The 17060-nt window shown below is 39.9% G+C and overlaps 1 protein-coding gene across 1 annotated transcript; it reads left to right on the top strand.

Moving 5' to 3' along the window:
* The first annotated feature begins 46 nt into the window (after window positions 1–46).
* On the top strand, window positions 47–16738 carry HADH (hydroxyacyl-CoA dehydrogenase). Its single transcript, XM_039710720.1, has 8 exons — window positions 47–312; window positions 2855–2983; window positions 4290–4447; window positions 9136–9262; window positions 10492–10581; window positions 12135–12207; window positions 15224–15340; window positions 16363–16738. Exons 1-8 carry the CDS (start codon window positions 184–186, stop codon window positions 16479–16481), a joined length of 942 nt encoding a protein of 313 aa, XP_039566654.1. The 5' UTR covers window positions 47–183; the 3' UTR covers window positions 16482–16738.
* Window positions 16739–17060: the final 322 nt, after the last annotated feature.

Here is a 17060-nt window from a genome sequence, read left to right on the forward strand (position 1 = left end):
CTGACCTTGCCCTTGCTGCTTGGCTCTTAAGGAATCAGAGCTAGCGAAGGTGAAAGACCCAACGCGCCTCCCCCACTGCGGGCAGCAGGGATCGGGCAGCCGGAACCTGCCGCCTTCCCCCGGGGCGGAGCGCGGCCCTCGCCCCGCCTGTCCCGGCCGCGCCGCTCGCTCCGCGCCTTCGCCATGGCCTTCGCCACCCGCCACTTCGTGCGCGCCGCCTCCTCCGACGCCGCCACGGCGGCCGCCAAGAAGCTGCTCATCAAGCATGTCACGATCATCGGCGGCGGCCTCATGGGCGCCGGTATCGCCCAGGTGAGTGCGGTGCGGCGGCCGGGCCGCGGGGCGGAGGCGCCATGGCGGCCGGGGCCGGGGCGAGCCCTGCGGCCCTTCCCGGGCTGCTGCTCCCGCGGCCCGCGCTCTTCGCTCGGAGCTGAGCCCGGCCATGGTGCTGCACTCCGCGCTGTCCCCGGGCGGGAAGGGCGAGCTCTAGGGAGAGCGAGCGGTCTGCTGGCAGACCAGCATTAATAAAACCCACAGCTGTGCGTAACCACCCTCCTGGCGCTTCTCGGAGTGTGTTACACTCCGTGGCCAAACTCCTTTGCGCTTGCTTTTGCAGGCTGCGTTTGTGTGGGAAGCAGTGGCTGCGCTGGCGCTCGGCCGTGCCGGGACGCGCCCCTGCACACTGCCGCGGGTTTGTGTTCTGCTGCTGCCGAGGCGGGGTGCAGAGTATTGCTGCTCCGCTCCTCTCTGCTTGCTCAACTCTCACACTTCTGCTGCTGATCCGCCCACCTTCAGGTCAGACCGCTTGGCGAGAAGAACCAAGGCTGATGACTTAAATTGTTTAAGGTGGTTCTTAAGACAGCGCGTGGACTAATTGTAAACAGATGGTGGGTCTGTGGAAAATGTTGGCTGGAAAGAAGATTCTTCTAACTTGGCAAGGGAGCATATCTAGTGATATTTTATACATTTTGCAGCAGCTGAAATCAGCATTTAGCTGTCAGTCATCTTCAGAATTATGAAGTAGTTAATATTTAAATAGCACTTATTTTCCCAGAGTTTATTCTCAGGCCTTTGGCTTTTAAATTCACCTTTAACTTGATAGCTTTAGGACATTAAATTGGAGTGTCCTTTCAGTGATTGAAAATTTTGGCACTTAGTTAATTCAGAGAAAGAACCTGTTGCCCAGGATACCAGGGTAGTTCACAGACTTCACAAAGAATAAGGGGGATAGGCAAACATCCAAGCGGAAACTGACAGTGAGGCTGGAGCTCATGAATAGCAGTTCTCCATTTCAATTAATTAATAGGTTTGCTTCTCAGAACTTGAGACTTTTTACATTCCTGGAAAATCTCTTGCAGATGGAATACAGAGGCAATTTATTTTTTTTTTGCTAAGAAAATCCTTGTTTCTTCTCTTTTCTGATAAAAACATGCCTCTATTGTAATATTTGAGATTTCCACTGGAGAACCATCAAAGAACAACTTAGAAAAAAGTTGTTCTTGTGTTTGAGGAAGATGCAGACTATGCAAAGCTTATAATTTTCCAGGTGAGTGCACTGATCTTGTTCTGGTGGACTGCACATTTTCAGAGAGCAGCTTGTTAAGAGAAACATGTCTGGTATTTGACAGTAACAGGGGTTGCAGACCTCTACCACTGTTAAGGACCCACGATTGTTTTGCTGACCATCTGCCTCCAATATATCAATCCAAACTTATCTCAAAGCAGAGGTCATTATAACACATTAGACACGTGGTGTCTCCCCTGTACCCTGTTAACAAAGCTGGTTTTCATCCCTTTTTGAGCACTTAAGAAATTGTGTCTGGCGTTTCTTTATTTGCTGGGTTAGTGAGGCAAATTGGATGAGGATATCATAATGCTTTCTTCATGAGATAGCTGTACTTTCCGTTTCAGCAAGTTGTGTTGGAGTAGGTCTTGTGGGTGCATGAGTCTTTAGTCGTCACATGTAAGGTTATATGCAAGGTAAAAGATTGCAGAAGGGAAGCTCTGAAGTTGAGTCTCTTTAAAACCATCAGTGGAACTGTGTTTTGATATCTGTTTTACACAGTTACTAAACCACAACTCTGTTAGTTCAGGGATTCTGGAAGTGAAGATAGGTTATTGCTAACTAACAAGAGGAACATACATAAAGTGAAGTAACAGGTAATGAGCAGCTGATCTTTAATGTGCTGATGCAGTGTGAGGCAGTGACGTTAAGTGTTTGAAATTAATTTAAATACCAACCAAAAAGGCAATCCAGTAGTGCTGTGCCAGTGTTTGCACTGTGTAGCCAAGTGCAGAGTAAGGAGACTTTGCAGCCATTCATGTCTCTGTGGAATCCTGGGGTGACAAATGTCCACTGCTGCTCCCAGCTTCACTGTCACCTTCCTGTTGCAAGGACATGCTCATGGCCTGACAGCAGAGCTGTGTTCTGATGACACAGGGTTGGCCATCCCTTGTGCCACCTGCTCACCCTGCCAGTGTTCCTGTTTTGGTCTCCACAGCCCTTTTTCCTTACAAGATCCAAGGCTCTCAGCTAAAACACTTCCTTTTGAACAGCTGTTTATTCTGTAGCCACAGCCACAGAATTCAGATGCCTTCAGACAAAAGATTCTCCAGACAGTGTAAGGGAGAGATTTCTTTTTCCTTTTCCCTCAAGTTTTTTGAGACCTTTATCCCTTTAGCATCACCCCAGCTGTATACAGGCTTTTATGATTTTTCTAGTCAAGTGCATTTAGTTCAATGTATTTTAGCTCTCTTTTGCCTAAATGCCTGGCATATTGTCTGTCAACACAAATCAGTATGGTTGGTTGTTTTGTGACATTGATGTTGAATTTTTATTTTTTTTATCTTCCAGGTTGCAGCAGCCAGTGGTCACACTGTGGTGTTAGTTGACCAGTCAGATGAAATCCTTAAAAAGTCTACAAAAGGAATTGAAGAGAGTTTGAAGAGAGTGATAAAGAAGAAGTTTGCAGATAAGCCTGAGGTTGACACCTCCTTCTTTATTCCTCTAGGAAAACTCGGAAGAATAAAACCTGACATATTGAAATTATGGTATTGCAGTTATGCATTATAGAGCATGTTATGATACTTGCTTAAAAAGAAACTTTTTTTCCCAGTGTGCTCAAGAACCTGGACTTTCAGTTTGTTTTTTATTTTTAATTTAGGGAGGTTGAAAGATGTGTTACTTCATTTTCTTTCCTTAATGAACTTCAGCTTTAAGCTAAAGATTTAAACCAACTTAGCAATCTTTAAGAACAGATGCTAAGTGTGAAATGGAATAAAATTATTCATCACAACTTAAAAGCAAGCAGTCTTTGAATGCTTACCTGGGAATGCACCCGTTTTGTCCAAAAGCAAATAGTAACAAAATTGTCTTAATACCTGAGTAAGGAGTGTTTTTTTCTTTTTTCTCCTCCTAACCCTTGGGCACAGGATTATTGCAAATGAAATGAGCGTGCAAGTGACCGTGTTAGATGTTTAGCTTAGCAGTTCCATTGCTGAGTGAATCTTGCATACAGCCAGCCACCGTGGTGCAGTTGATGAGTCCAGCTTTGTATCCTAAGGGTTACTGTTGCTGTGCTTGTTTCTCTAAATTCCACAGCAGATTAATTTCTTCTTTTGATACATACTAACATATACAATGTATACTGGTATTGATGACTGCCAGAAAATGATGCAGCAGAGCAAGGAAATAAAAAGGGCCTGTTTGCAGGGGTATGGAAGTGCCAGGATAAGTAGAGCACACATATATAATTATGGAGAGCCTTTTAATAAAAAGAAAACTGTCCACATAATACTTGCACTTTTTGTATGACTATATTCTACCATATAGGTTTGGTTTTTTTTGTTTGTATTGTGTCTCCATTTACCCTTGGCTAAAAGTCTTGTGTTTCTGTTTGATTTCTGCCCTCACAAACTATGTCAACAGATTTACTAGTGAGGAAACATTTTTCCCCACTTTTTTACTGAAACTATAGCTACTGATTGACCGACCAGGTGATCACCCAGACTCTTCTGCTGAAGGTTGGACTGCAGCAAATGGTCTTCCTAAAAGATTGATTTTAAAGGTCTTCTCTTTACTTCAGAACAGATTTGATTGGCTAGGAAAATTTTGTCAGTGGAAAGCATTGTACCTCTACATACTTAAAACTTTTTTATTGATTTGGAAATGTGGCAGCCTGCCTGCATTTTGGGGGGCTCAAAACTACCAGAGAACATAAGGGGATATTCATATAAAAGTAAATTAAATCACTGTAAATAGACATTACAGCTGCTTGAAAATGTTTCAGGATGGTGCTGAGTTCATTAAGAAGACCTTGAAGAACCTCACAACAAGCACAGATGCAGCATCAGTGGTCCACAGCACGGATTTGGTGATAGAAGCCATTGTGGAGAATCTGGAAGTTAAAAATAACCTCTTCAAGACGCTGGATAAGTTTGCTCCAGAGTATGTATATTTTTCCTGTTACGTTTTGAAACTTAGACTATTTTCTGTTTTTACACTCACAGTTAGTTCTCTGTTTTCTTTGCTGCTTTATTTAAGAATGAGTTTTGCTGTCTTAGACTAGCTCCAGACTATCATGTTGGTGTGGAATAGTTGTTATGCCAGGTGCATATGTTATAAACATTCTCAGGTGTGTTGCATTGCTTCATTTGCTTGTTGCACTGCTTCATTTGTTGTTCCAGGTGTGTTTAGTCATTAAGATTGCCTATCTACTTGGCAATTTCAAATCTTAATCCAACTACAAATGCAGAACAGTAGAATTGACATGTTCCAGTGGACAGGGGTTGCTGTTAATGTTGTGTTCCCATACTTAAATAGGGAATTGGAATGATAAAGTGTTTGTTTCCAGCACACCTGTCATAAACAAGTTTTAAGAAGTCTCAGTCAGCTCAGTAATGTCTTAAGTGAACTAACTTTGCTTTGTCAGAGTTAGGAAACAGCCATTGCTGGTTATTGTGTGTGATGTAAAAGGGTAAATAGGATTTTAGTAAGTACTCATTCAGTTATATAAAGTCCCTGGAAATGTCTTTGAACTATATTTGATAACTGCTGGAAGCTACTGTTGAATTGTATCCAAACACAGAAATGCTGTTAATGTGAGCTTGCAGTCTCAGAAATTTGAGCCTTGTAATTGATGAGTCAGGATCACAAGACCTTGACTGCTTGTTGAGATTTTAACTAGTGCAGGTAAATTTGGGGATATTGACTAAGAGGGATTCTAGACTGTCAAGTGGGCAAGCTGTGCCTTGAATATCATGTGAAGGGAGAAAAGATGTTATCATTAGTTGACTTCAGCCTGGGGAGATTTTCAGGCTTTCTCCTCCTGTCAGTAATTAAAATTACCTGGTAATTTTGAAAATGGTAAATGATCACAAGCAGCCACATACTGAGCACAGGGTAACTTGCCATTGTCCTGACACAGAAAAGTAAGTAGATGCCTTCGACATTTATGAGAGTACTTTGTTATGGTTGGTTTGTGCCTATTTTGTGCAAACAGATCATTGGTTGACTGAGTATTTACTGATCAAATTGGAGTGTACTAAATGTGCTGTCTAAAACCAGTCAGCAAGGAAATCTGGGTATGGGAACTTGGAACCTCACTTAAAAATGTGTATGTTTGGAACACCTGAGGCTATTTTTTGCAAGACTGAGCTGTTTGTTAGCATAGCTGCTGTAAAACATCTAATTTTACATCACAGTGTTAAAAGATACTGGGGGTTGTTCAAATATGCTCCTGCCCATTGCAAAAGGGATGATTTTGCAGAGTTGGGAAAAAATGGCTAAGACAAGAAGCCTTTCCTTTTAAGAGGAAATTTGGAGGCTATTATAAGCATACAGATATCTTATATGTAGGATAAAAGAAGGTTAAGTGGATGGCAAAAAAATGGGTTGCAGTGTAGAAAGTCTAGATGAAAAACTGGTAAAATAGTGACACTTAGTAGGCAAGTGTTTAAAATATTAGCTTTGGATACAAAAGGTAATTTGTAACTGTGAGAGAGAATAGATTGCAGATGGTGGAACCTGTAGTGATTGTTTTGCCTTGTGTTAGAAGGAAGCATGAGCTTTACTCATCCCACACGGCACTGTGCTGCAATGGAAAGCTCTCCCTGTCAGTGCAAGCATTCTACAGCCTTTTCTAAGGCTGAATAGTTCAAAATTTATAAACCTATTGTATGGACTAACTGTTGTGTCAGCTCAGTAGGGGCTGTAGACTTGTGGTTAATTGGTAACAAAGACAGGATTTGTTTAAAGACAGCTCTGAGTCTCAGGAGGAGCTTTGCTTCTGAGGGGCTCTGAGCATTGAAGGCCCTCTGAAGTGTGGGTTACAGGGAGAGATCAGGAAAGATCAGGATGCTGTGGAGGGATGACTTGGCTTCTTTCAAATCCCAGGACTTCCCAGAGGGGTGGATGATAGCAGGTTGAAATGTGAGGGGCTATGTATTGCAGTTGTTCTGACAAGATGATGAATTGTGTCTGTGAAATACAAGGTGTGTGAAACCCTGCATTTTTCTTCTTTTGTGATGTATTTCATGTCTCGTGCATTTTCTCAGCTGCAACATGTACTTGTCCATCTCCCATTTTTGCACTATGGAGACATCTGCAAGGAAAATAATTAAGTCTGGGAACTGAAAAAACCTAAAATATTACAATAGCACAGTTAACTTAATTCCTTTTCCATTTCTTATAAAGTAACTGTAATTCCTCTGAAAATGGATCTAAACATGTAGGGGATGGGAAAGCTATTATTTTATTCAGAGAAGTTGTATTTGTGAGTGGGGAGTGAATTTCTCCTAAGTGTTCAAATCAAATAAAATAAGCCAGGAGCATTTGGCAACTCCAGAGCACCTTGGAAACTCAAGGTATTCCTCATCTGGATAACTGTGCAGGTGAAACACTGAATGCTGTTTCTTGGGTGACATTAGTCTGAGAACATACTGGCTTATGTTCTTGGAACTTTGCAAAAATTTATGTTCTTGAAACTTTGCAAAATGTAGAAGGCAGAATTGTATGTTCTGTTCCTCTCAGTGTTAAACTCACCATATTTGATATTTATTACTGTGTTACATGGTTATCATCTTTGGAGCAGAGTAAAGCATTGCTACCCACTCCTCATTCTGTTTTCCTTTTCTTGAATGGGGTTAGTCTGGCATTTCAGTTTTGAAAAAGGTCAGGCTAGGATTTTTGTAGACACTGCAGCACTTTTCCAAAGAGGGTTGTAATGAATATGACAAAAGAACTTTTGCGTATCCACTTTAAGCACTTTTCTGTACTTGATTTCTGTTTTTTTCTGGGATGTAGGAAATGCCCATCAATATTCCTCGGTCTAGGATTTGCCTTTGGGTGTGGAAACTCAGCTCGGACCTGGCCAGTGTTTTTCAGCTGTTCACTGTGTTAGAATGGATGTGTTATAAAACTGTTAATAAAAGAAGTATTGTTCAGTGTTTGCTGTGTAAGGCAGCTGGACTTAAGAGTGGGATTTATTGGAAATATTTACTAACCTTTCTCTTGCGTTGGGCTCTGCTTTCGACATCTTTCCCTGAGCCACTAGATGGCACCAAGAAAAAGCACTCTGCTGCTGGGAAAGCCATTTCTATGGCTTCACTAGTTCTGGCTTCCCAAAGCCTCCCGACTCTGCTGTCATCTGAAGCATGGATTCTGTCATTCTAAGTCACAGAGGCATGAAAATTTTATTCTAAACTCAACTGAAATCAAGTGGTTGGTCAGAGAATAAAGTGTAACTAAAATGCACTTGTTCACGTGCAAATCCAATGATTTTATTTTTTCCAAGACTTTCTATTGTGTGAGGCTATGGAAGAGGTACTGAGGTAAAATCTCTTAAGTGAACTCAGATATAAACCTAGCAATGACTGTATTTCACAAATCAATGTGTTTCTTTTTATATGAATATTTTAATTTTTATATACAATGGCAAATTTTCGGTGAGACTTTTGTATGCACTGACCTTGCAAGGTCAAACCTGTGAAATGCAAAATGCTCCTTTTAGTACCTCACCTCAGAACAGCATAAGGCCACTTTATGATGGGGAGATAGTAAAAGAATATTTGTAAGAAGAGTAAACAAGAATTTTCAGGAATTTTTCTCTCCTTCACTATAACAAAAAAGAAAACATAATAAATATGGAAAGCAAAGTGAGTGTTTTTGTCTTGAAATGTTTTCTTTAATGCCACTGTAAAATTTTGCCATGACTTGGACATAACTTTTCTGAAAGCTCTGTTGTAAAGCTCTGTTACATGTTAGTACAATGTAAGCAAAATATCAACATAGATAAACATTTGCTGGGTCCAGCATGATAACTTTTTGAAGGGGTAGTTGGATGCAGCCCAAAATGAAAGGTAGGTTTTAATCTCTAATTTAGTTTCTGATTTGAAGAAAAAGCCATTTCTCTAAGGTTATGGTGTGATAGCAGAGCTGTTGAGGTTTTGAGATATTTCTGGAAAGAAAAAACAAAGAAACTCAAACCATTATAACTTGCAGTTAGTAAATGCGGTTTATGTCTGGAGAAGGACTTCATGTATGTTAAAATTCTTGGCATTTTGTAGATCTTTTGCAGTGTCCTATGCATGGCAGGTCTTAAATTTTCTTGGTTTTTTTTCCCTATTAAATCTTTCCTCTGGTGGTAGGTTTGCTCATCATGTCTATCATTGATAATTTTAAAACAAAGTAGATTGCAAATTTTCTGTAGGACTCCAAAGTGCATTTTTGACATGGCATATGGTTGGGTTTCAATAAATGTGTAAATGTGTTTAACAACAAACAAAAATACCCTTAGGTATTTTTAGGTACCCTTCAGCAATCCTGGATTGCTGAAGGAATTACCTAGAATGGATTTGGGGAGTGCAATCAATTTTTCTAATTGCACGGTCCTTTTTTCTAGCCCCTAATAGAAGCATTCAGTATAATTCCTCAAGAATCAGAAAGTCACACAGTGACAAACCTCTTTGCAGTGGTTATTTAATTATTGCTCTGCTTAGACCTCAGAAAAAGGACCGTGATAAACTGCAGGAAATTTTCTGAGGATTCTTGGATGGTTAGCCAATGGGTGTCTATTTATGTTTGGTGCCTCAGTCTCCTACTGTCCTTTATGCAGTCTATATATTTCTTATTCCCAGGCATACGATATTTGCAAGCAACACTTCATCCTTGCAGATCACAAAGATGGCAAACGCAACCACCAGGCAGGACCGATTTGGGGGTCTGCATTTCTTCAACCCTGTGCCTATGATGAAGCTCGTGGAGGTGAGTGTCTTAGGCACGCCTTACAGGGGCTGCTGCCATCATGTTCCATCAGCTACTGCTGTAGCCCAGCAGTAACTGATGGAACAATTGTCAGCAGTGGGATTTCAGTTAGATTGACAGAGCAGATCTCAGTTTGCAGCTGTTCTGCTGTGGAATTTGCTACCTCTAATCATTAGAGGGTGCTGCAGTCTCTGTTGAGGGGCGGCTTTAAGAGGCAGAGGGAACTCCTTCAGTCTCAGGGCTCCTGAGTTTTCCACTGAACTGCCAACAGAGGTGCTGTTTAGAGCCATCATTTCAAGCAGGGAGGCTCATTCATAAGGATTGCTGATACCATTGTAGAAATAAATAGAAAATGTCAGGAGATGAAATGTTATTGCCTTGTCGCTTTTGAAACAAAGTCAGTTGTGTTTGTTTCAATATTTCCAGTGCTACAGGTTGGGAAGAGGGGCTGGAAATCTCACCAGAGGAAAAGGATCTGGGAGTGCTGACTGACAGCTGCTGAATGTGAGCCAGTGTGTACCCAGGTGGCCAAGAAGGCCAATGCCATCCTGCTTGTGTCAGAAATAGTGTGGCCAGCATGACCAGGGCCATGACTGAACTCAGCACTGGTGAGGCCACACCTTGAATGCTGTGTCCAGTTCTGGGCCTTTTACTACAGGAAAGACATTGAGGTGCTGGAGAGTGTCCAGAGAAAGGAAACAGAGCTGGTGAAGAGTCCAGAGAGTAACTCACATGAGGAGCAGTGAGGGAGCTGGGACTGTTTAGCATGAGAAAAGGAGGCCACTCCTTATCACTCCCTAAAATTACCTGACAGAGGGTTGTAGAGAGGTGGAGTAGCTGCTAGAACTTCCTATATCAGGAATTAAGGCTGTTTAAATGGTTCTCTTGAGTGATGTCTTTGTGTTTCCCAAGACAAGAGACTATGTAGCTTTTAGAGTTATTTTGATACACTATAATCTCTTAAGTGTGCTTTCAAAGAATGGTTCCTTTTACCATCCTTCCATAGTGGCTGAGTGGGAAAGTGTCTTAAAGAAACACAACATTGCAAAATGCTGTATCTATGTGTCAACTAGTGTTTTGTGTCTGCTACATATCTCTACGTTCAAGTTGGTTTTCTGCAAAATGTTTTGTGAATTTCTGGAAGAGTTCTGGATTGCATTGCTGCAATGGGGAAATGGGAGAGAGTCTCAGAAATATGCTTATGCTCTCTCTACCTTCCCTGTACCCAGGTCATCAAGACTCCAATGACCAGCCAAAAGACTTTTGAATCACTTGTGGATTTCAGCAAAGCAGTAGGAAAGAGTCCAGTCAGTTGTAAGGTGAGTATGCTTTGACAGTATAGTGTTCAGAGGGTCTGTCCTTGTAGGCTGTTAATTTTAAGGTGGTAGGTTTTAGTAGATGCATCAGCACACTTCAAAATTTTCCAGGCTGCTTCTTGTCCTGTTTGTCTTCATAATTAAGAGCAATTTGACAAAGAAAACACCCACATTTACCACAAATTCTTCAAAGTCCAGTGACTGTAGTCATCTTGTCTAGAGCAGCAAAACTCACAGGTATCAGGGCTTACTGTTAAGGAGTATTTTTTTCAAGTCCTGCAGAAGCATAGACTGGAGAGCTTAAGTAGGAGCTCAGCTTTAGCCATGCCAGAAACAAAACTGCTGCCTCTTTTACTGTGAAGCAGTTGGCTGAATCCTCCATGGTGTGTGCTCATTGCAAGTTTTTCTTAAGACTGCAGTAACTAGACACATATTAATCTTAATTTGTTCTCAGCTTTGGGTTTTTTTCTCTAGAGAAACACCCTACTTTGAAAGCTCACTTTTTCTGAATCCATTAAGCTGTGGTCTGGATAGCTTTATGCAAGCTACTGCTTTGGGTTTCACAGTCCCCAGGAGACAGTTGATAATAAAAAGAAGGGCCTGCAATCCGGTAGTTACTGGATTAATTAATTCAGCTTCTGGATGCTGGACTCTAATTCTGGCTATGTTCTCTAAATTCTGAACAAATTGTTCTGTGGCCTTATTTGACTTTTTCCTATTTCTGTCACTTTTTTCCTATTTCCTGTTTAGTCCTATGCAATATGTAGAATATGTGGTGAATTGTTATAAATTAGCTTGGATAGAGAGTAATGCAGTATTCACATCTGAACTTTTCTTTATTTTTAATTCTTGCCTATAGGGGAAACATTGCTTGGGATTCTCTGGATGAAATATTGAGATAAAGTGGAATAAATAATAAACATCTGAAACAGTAATAATATTCAAAATAATGCTATATTTGCAAAACTCTCTTGTGTTTGATTGATTGATTGTGCTTTTGATTGATGCTTGTGCAAAAGAAGTTTTGTGTTCATTTGTTACCTTCTTGCAGCATGTGTCTTATCTTTTCATTGTTAGTGTTGATGTTTGCTGTTAAATCTATCCAGACTTTCAAAAGTATGGATCACCAATGAGCAGTGGGGGAAAAGCAGACTATTTAGTCAGGAGCGCTTCTGGTAGTGGACACACACACATAAAAAAAACCTTCTAGGGAAGAACTACTTTTTTCCTAACCTTCAGGAAATCGTATCATTAGACTTGATAAAGAAAAGACTAGCCATATTAAAGAAAAGACTAGCCAGATTCATTGCTTTGCCTTGTAGTAGTCTTATTGTTCTCAGTCATGATGACTGTTTATGTGACATTCCTTGTTTGAATTTCACCATGTTTTATGCTTTAATATTGAGCAGATAAATGAGATGAAAAATACAGTTCAGAGAGTATCTTAAGTAATGATACGTCTTCATCCACTTGTTTTATTTGTCACGTAGCATTGAGTGTAGTTTACTCTTCTGGTAAAGAGTGTTTATTAGGATCCCTTTTTTTGTTTTTCACAGGATACCCCAGGATTTATTGTAAACCGTCTCCTGGTGCCATATATGATGGAAGCTGTTCGTCTTTTTGAGCGAGGTACTTGGTGGGATATTGACTTCAAGGGATGTTGACACATAACACTACTAAATGTTACTTTGCTTCAGAAAAGCCATGGAGTTCCCTCAAAATTTTCAGACATTAAAGGCTGGAAATGAATAGAAAATGTTAAATATGAGCCAACATGTGTAGCTGGAAAGGCCTTGCCTTCATTTTGAAATGTCAGGTTATGCAGAGTTGGAAGATACTTGTGTGTGAAATTCCTGATGGTGTAAAATGTTTCTGGCTTGGAGATGACAAGGTGAGTGTAGTGCCATTGTAAAAATATCCATTGCCAGCTATTCAGGAACTTTCTCTATCCCAGGAGACATTGATAAAAGTGATTGAAAGTCCCATAATGGGACCATTAGTAAAGTTCTGCTGAGTTCACTTACATGGAGCTTGTGAAACAAACCACCAGTTTTGAGGTAAGTGGTGTTGATTTTTAGAACATAGGTTCTTCAGGAACTCCAGTCTCACTGCTGGCCTCTTTTACATTAATATGTAGGTAAAAATAATTATGAATCCCCAAAGAACCACTGAATTTTTCAAAGCATTGATGCTTGTTTTGAAAAGAAGCCAATAATGAATGTAGTGGATAAAGATGAAATTACAGATTATAATTGCTTTTATTTCAAGTGCTCTGCTTGTAGCTCTGTGCTACTAAGAATGTCATTTGAAACATTTTGTTTTTGAAATCACTGCCTTTTTACAGATGAAAGCACTCCATTTTCAGGATTCCACCAAGTATGCTTTAAATATTAAAAATCTCTTTTAAAGCACATGGAAGGGATGGTTTGATTTCTAAAAAAAAAACCTAAAACAACACTACTTGTTTATCCATCAACAGATGTACCTAATTACATCTCAAAGGGAGAAAAGAGCAAATTTAGTGACTTGAAAGGCAAAGGCATGAATGTGAGGGGACATTATTCTTTTAGAAAAAGTCACAATTTTGAATAAAGTGTATGGGTGTTTCAGTGTGTTTAAAAGAGGTGTCTTTGTTAAGTGACATGTATCATTGTGCATATTTCAGGAGACAACAGAACTTTTAATTAAATGCAGAAGAAAACAGTTACTGAGTTTGTATGTTAAAACTGAGTGCTTTTGCCTGAGTAAAACAATATTTTGATTTAATCTTTATTCTTTTCGTATCTTCTCTCATAGTATGATATTTCCAAAATTGCTAAAATTCATTTGTGACTTTTTAACTTTAATGAAATCTATTTAATAAGCTAGTTGATGTCTTGGGAAGATTGATGGCTGTCTTTTAATTCATATGTTCCAGTGAATCAGGTTAAATTTCTATAATATCCTTTTGTGTTTATTCTCAGAGTAGACACTTGAGCCAGATTGTCATCTACATTAAATGAAATTGTGTCTCTTTCCTGGTAACCCCAAGCACTGAAAATGCCATTTTATTGGACTAGTCCTTGCATTTTTATTTGTACAAAATCTCATTCTCTTAAAGGTGCACTTTTGCATAAGCACTATATCTTTAGTATGTTAACAATGACTTAAACGGGGCGTATTGTAAATATTAATATATAGTGGTCTGTACTGCTCTGTCCTTAGTGGATAAACTAAAAAGCAATCAACTAAGTTTCTGTGGAAGTCTGCTTTATACTAGGACAGACTAGAATGAGCTAGGGATATAGCCCTTGTTTGCCCTTTTACTGCTTTTTATTGTGTTGTAATTAAACTGTCAGGTGGCCAAGTCCCAAGTTTGACAAAGTGGGACAAATCTGTTGAGAGAACAAGTCTGTATACCTGCATCAGCTCAAAATGAGCTCAGGATTTAGCTGTGTTTGAATTTGGGAAACTGAAATTATGCTCGAATTAGGTAAGGCTAGTCTCCGCAGCTTCTCAGAAATAAAATGTGGCTTAAAAAAAACATTGTCAGCTTTAAAGAGTAAAAGGCAGTTTATATAAATTATTAGTTCATACAGAACTGTCACTGAAGTTGTTACCTTTACAAGAGATTTTGTAAATTTATTTCTAGGGTTCTCAGATCTTAGACATATCAATTGCACAGGCTGTGTCTGCCAAGCTGCCGGACACCGTGTGTGCCTGTATGCATTGAGCATGGAGGTTACTTAACAAGACCTCTGGGGTTTGTATAACTTCATCCTTTTTGTAGCATCTGCAGAGAAAGTGCACTGCCTTTCTCAAAATTTGGGTTAGAGATATGCAATAGAGGTGCATCTGCTTTGATGACAGTCTAAAATATGTATTCCCAGCTAAAGAATGAGGTTAAAGTTAAGTGTGACGATGTGGCAGCACAGGATTTGTATTTTTATAAGCACAGACTGAAGTAGAAGTAACAAATTTCTGATAATTTTGATTATTTCTTTTAAAATAATTTTGGAATTCATGAATGCAGCTGTACCTGCGCAGTCATTTCAGGTCTATCTTATCTGCCATCTCTGATTCCAGCAGATATCCTCTGGTGATAGGTGCTGTAGCTAAGCAGGTTACTCAGATGCTCCTGCTCCCCTCTTCATGCCTGCCTTACCCATCAGCTGGATATCACTTGTGTTCTGGCAGCTGTAGTGTAAGGATAGCTCTGTCCTGTGCATCGTTCAAAAGCTGCTGCTGATCTCATGAAGCTGAAATTGAAAATTGAGTTGTTTCCTTACTTACCCTGTCCTGCTGCCTCTAAAAGAAGCTCTTGTTTCTTCATAGTGACTAGTTCTTCCTTTAGTTGTTCTGATAGGGTCAGCATGGTAGCTGTGGCTCCATCAGCAGTGCAGTGCTCTGATTGAAATGCAAGAGGAAACCAGGAAAATGGAAAGCAGGCCTGCAGGGCTTGCTTTTTTTTTTCTTTTTTTGTGAGAGGTTCAGCTGTATGCTCCACCATGTGTATGCTGACTCCAGTTTTTGTGGCTGTGAAACATGCAGAGATTTCTGTGAAGAGCTGCACCAGGGTGAAATAACACCCTGTTAATTATTTATAAGTGGTGCCAAGGAGATGCGGAATCTTCTCTGTTCATCAAACTGTCAATCTTTTCTCTAGGAGATGCATCAAAGGAAGATATTGATGTTGCTATGAAGCTGGGGGCTGGCTATCCCATGGGTCCATTTGAACTGCTGGACTATGTTGGGTTGGATACCAGTAAATACATTATAGATGGTACTGCATGCTTCTTTTTTCTACCTTTCCACTTTCTAGCTAAATTGTAGATGTTTTAATGTAAATGTGACTCTTAATTATTTAAACTGAATGTTTCTGGTATAGCCTTTGAACTGCTGAGGAGAAAGGAGTTAGGATTCAGCTCAGAATGCTGTGTGAGTACAGCATTTGCACTGCATGCCTGTGCCCTTTGTACATGGGGACAGAACAGTGGTGGCTTTGCTGACCTCATCAAGTGCTATTGGAAAATAATAATAATAATATTAACATTAATGGTACTTTATATTACTAAAAAGAATCAGTGGGAAGGGTGACATGTACTGGAGGTAAGAAATTCTGTGAAAATCAACAAATGTTGAGACTCCCTATCCTTTTTCTACCAGCCATATTTTCATTCTTAATTAATAGGAAACCCAGCAAATGTCTCAAAAGATGTAAGTGAACCATCTCCCTGTCACTTCAGTTAATAAGTGGGTGAATGTCAATACAGTAACAAAACCATACATAACTGGTGATGGCTTGTTGATGGTTGTTGTGTTCTGTTGAATGAGGAGCTTAAACATTCTCTGAGGCAGAATGTCACTTTGATAATGGCATTTTCAGTGGAACCTCTTTTGCTCTTAGTCAGTGCTGTGGAGTTGTGTTATATTGTTCTGAGTAACCGTGTGTTTCACAGGTAGAAATTCAATTTGGAATTTCTTTGCACTTGAATTTCTTTTCAGCAGAGCCTTTATTTTATTTCCTTGTACTGAACTGTGTTTTAAAAAATCCTCAATTGTGGAGATTATAAGGTGTTTGGAGTGCACTGGGCCTGAAGACTAATTCTTAGATTTGTGCATAATCATCAGTACTGACCTGGGCTTTAAGAAGCTGTACTGCTGGGTCTCAGAGAGCCTAGAATAAGTTCCAGTCCTCCTTCAATTTTCTGACCTTTGAATATTTTTCTGAGGACATGCAAATCTCTATTATCTTTTCATCTAAAGAGAACTGTTACTAATTCATCCACTTCCCTTCCTTTCCAGGATGGCATTCATTAGAGCCCAACAATCCTCTTTTTGCACCCAGCCCACTCCTGAATAAACTGGTAGAAGAAAAGAAGCTGGGTAAAAAGACTGGAGAAGGATTTTACAAATACAAATGAACTCCAGACCTGAAGAGGTGTTAAACTATCTATATATGCGATTCAGCATTGCCATAATACAGGTGTTTAAACCTTCCCAAGGGTGGCACAAGCTGCATTTAGAACATAACTCACTTGTGAACTGAGTGATTGCACTAGTTAACTATGGTCAACGCTTGATTTGGTAGATTGTTTTTTTCTTGTAATTCCAAAAATTTTCTATGTACAGTGCCTTCATGAAATGTTGATTTTTCTCAGGTGCAGTACAGAATGACAAGTGAATTTATGTATTTGAAACGTTATTATATTGATGGGGAAAATCCTAAAAATAACCTCACTTTCTTAAAAATAAAACTTTCAACAATTTTGTATTGAGTGTGAGGGCTTGCAGTTGTGTCTTGGATGGAGCCCACAGGGTGGCAGTCTCTTCCCACACTGGCAAATGCAGCCTGGAAAGGCAGTGGGTTGTTTTGTTAGGATTTTTCTTAAGTGCACTGCTAATCTGTAGATGTAAATTACAGTGCCTTGAACAATAATGTTTTGAAAAGACATATTTAAAAACAAATAAAGAATCCCACAATGACAGGCTGCTCCCCAAAC

This window comes from Passer montanus, unplaced genomic scaffold, assembly GCF_014805655.1.
Source record: "Passer montanus isolate IOZ18808 unplaced genomic scaffold, ASM1480565v1 scaffold23, whole genome shotgun sequence".
Classification (NCBI taxonomy): Eukaryota; Metazoa; Chordata; class Aves; order Passeriformes; family Passeridae; genus Passer; species Passer montanus.

What these genes read in the sequence shown, in the direction of transcription:
- HADH (XM_039710720.1), top strand. Translation starts at nt 184, where the DNA reads ATGGCCTTCGCCACCCGCCACTTCGTGCGCGCCGCCTCCTCCGACGCC. An exon ending in CTGGATAAGTTTGCTCCAGA is followed by an intron (nt 4,448 to 9,135) that starts GTATGTATATTT and finishes TCTTATTCCCAG; the next exon opens with GCATACGATATTTGCAAGCA. An exon ending in CTATGATGAAGCTCGTGGAG is followed by an intron (nt 9,263 to 10,491) that starts GTGAGTGTCTTA and finishes CCCTGTACCCAG; the next exon opens with GTCATCAAGACTCCAATGAC.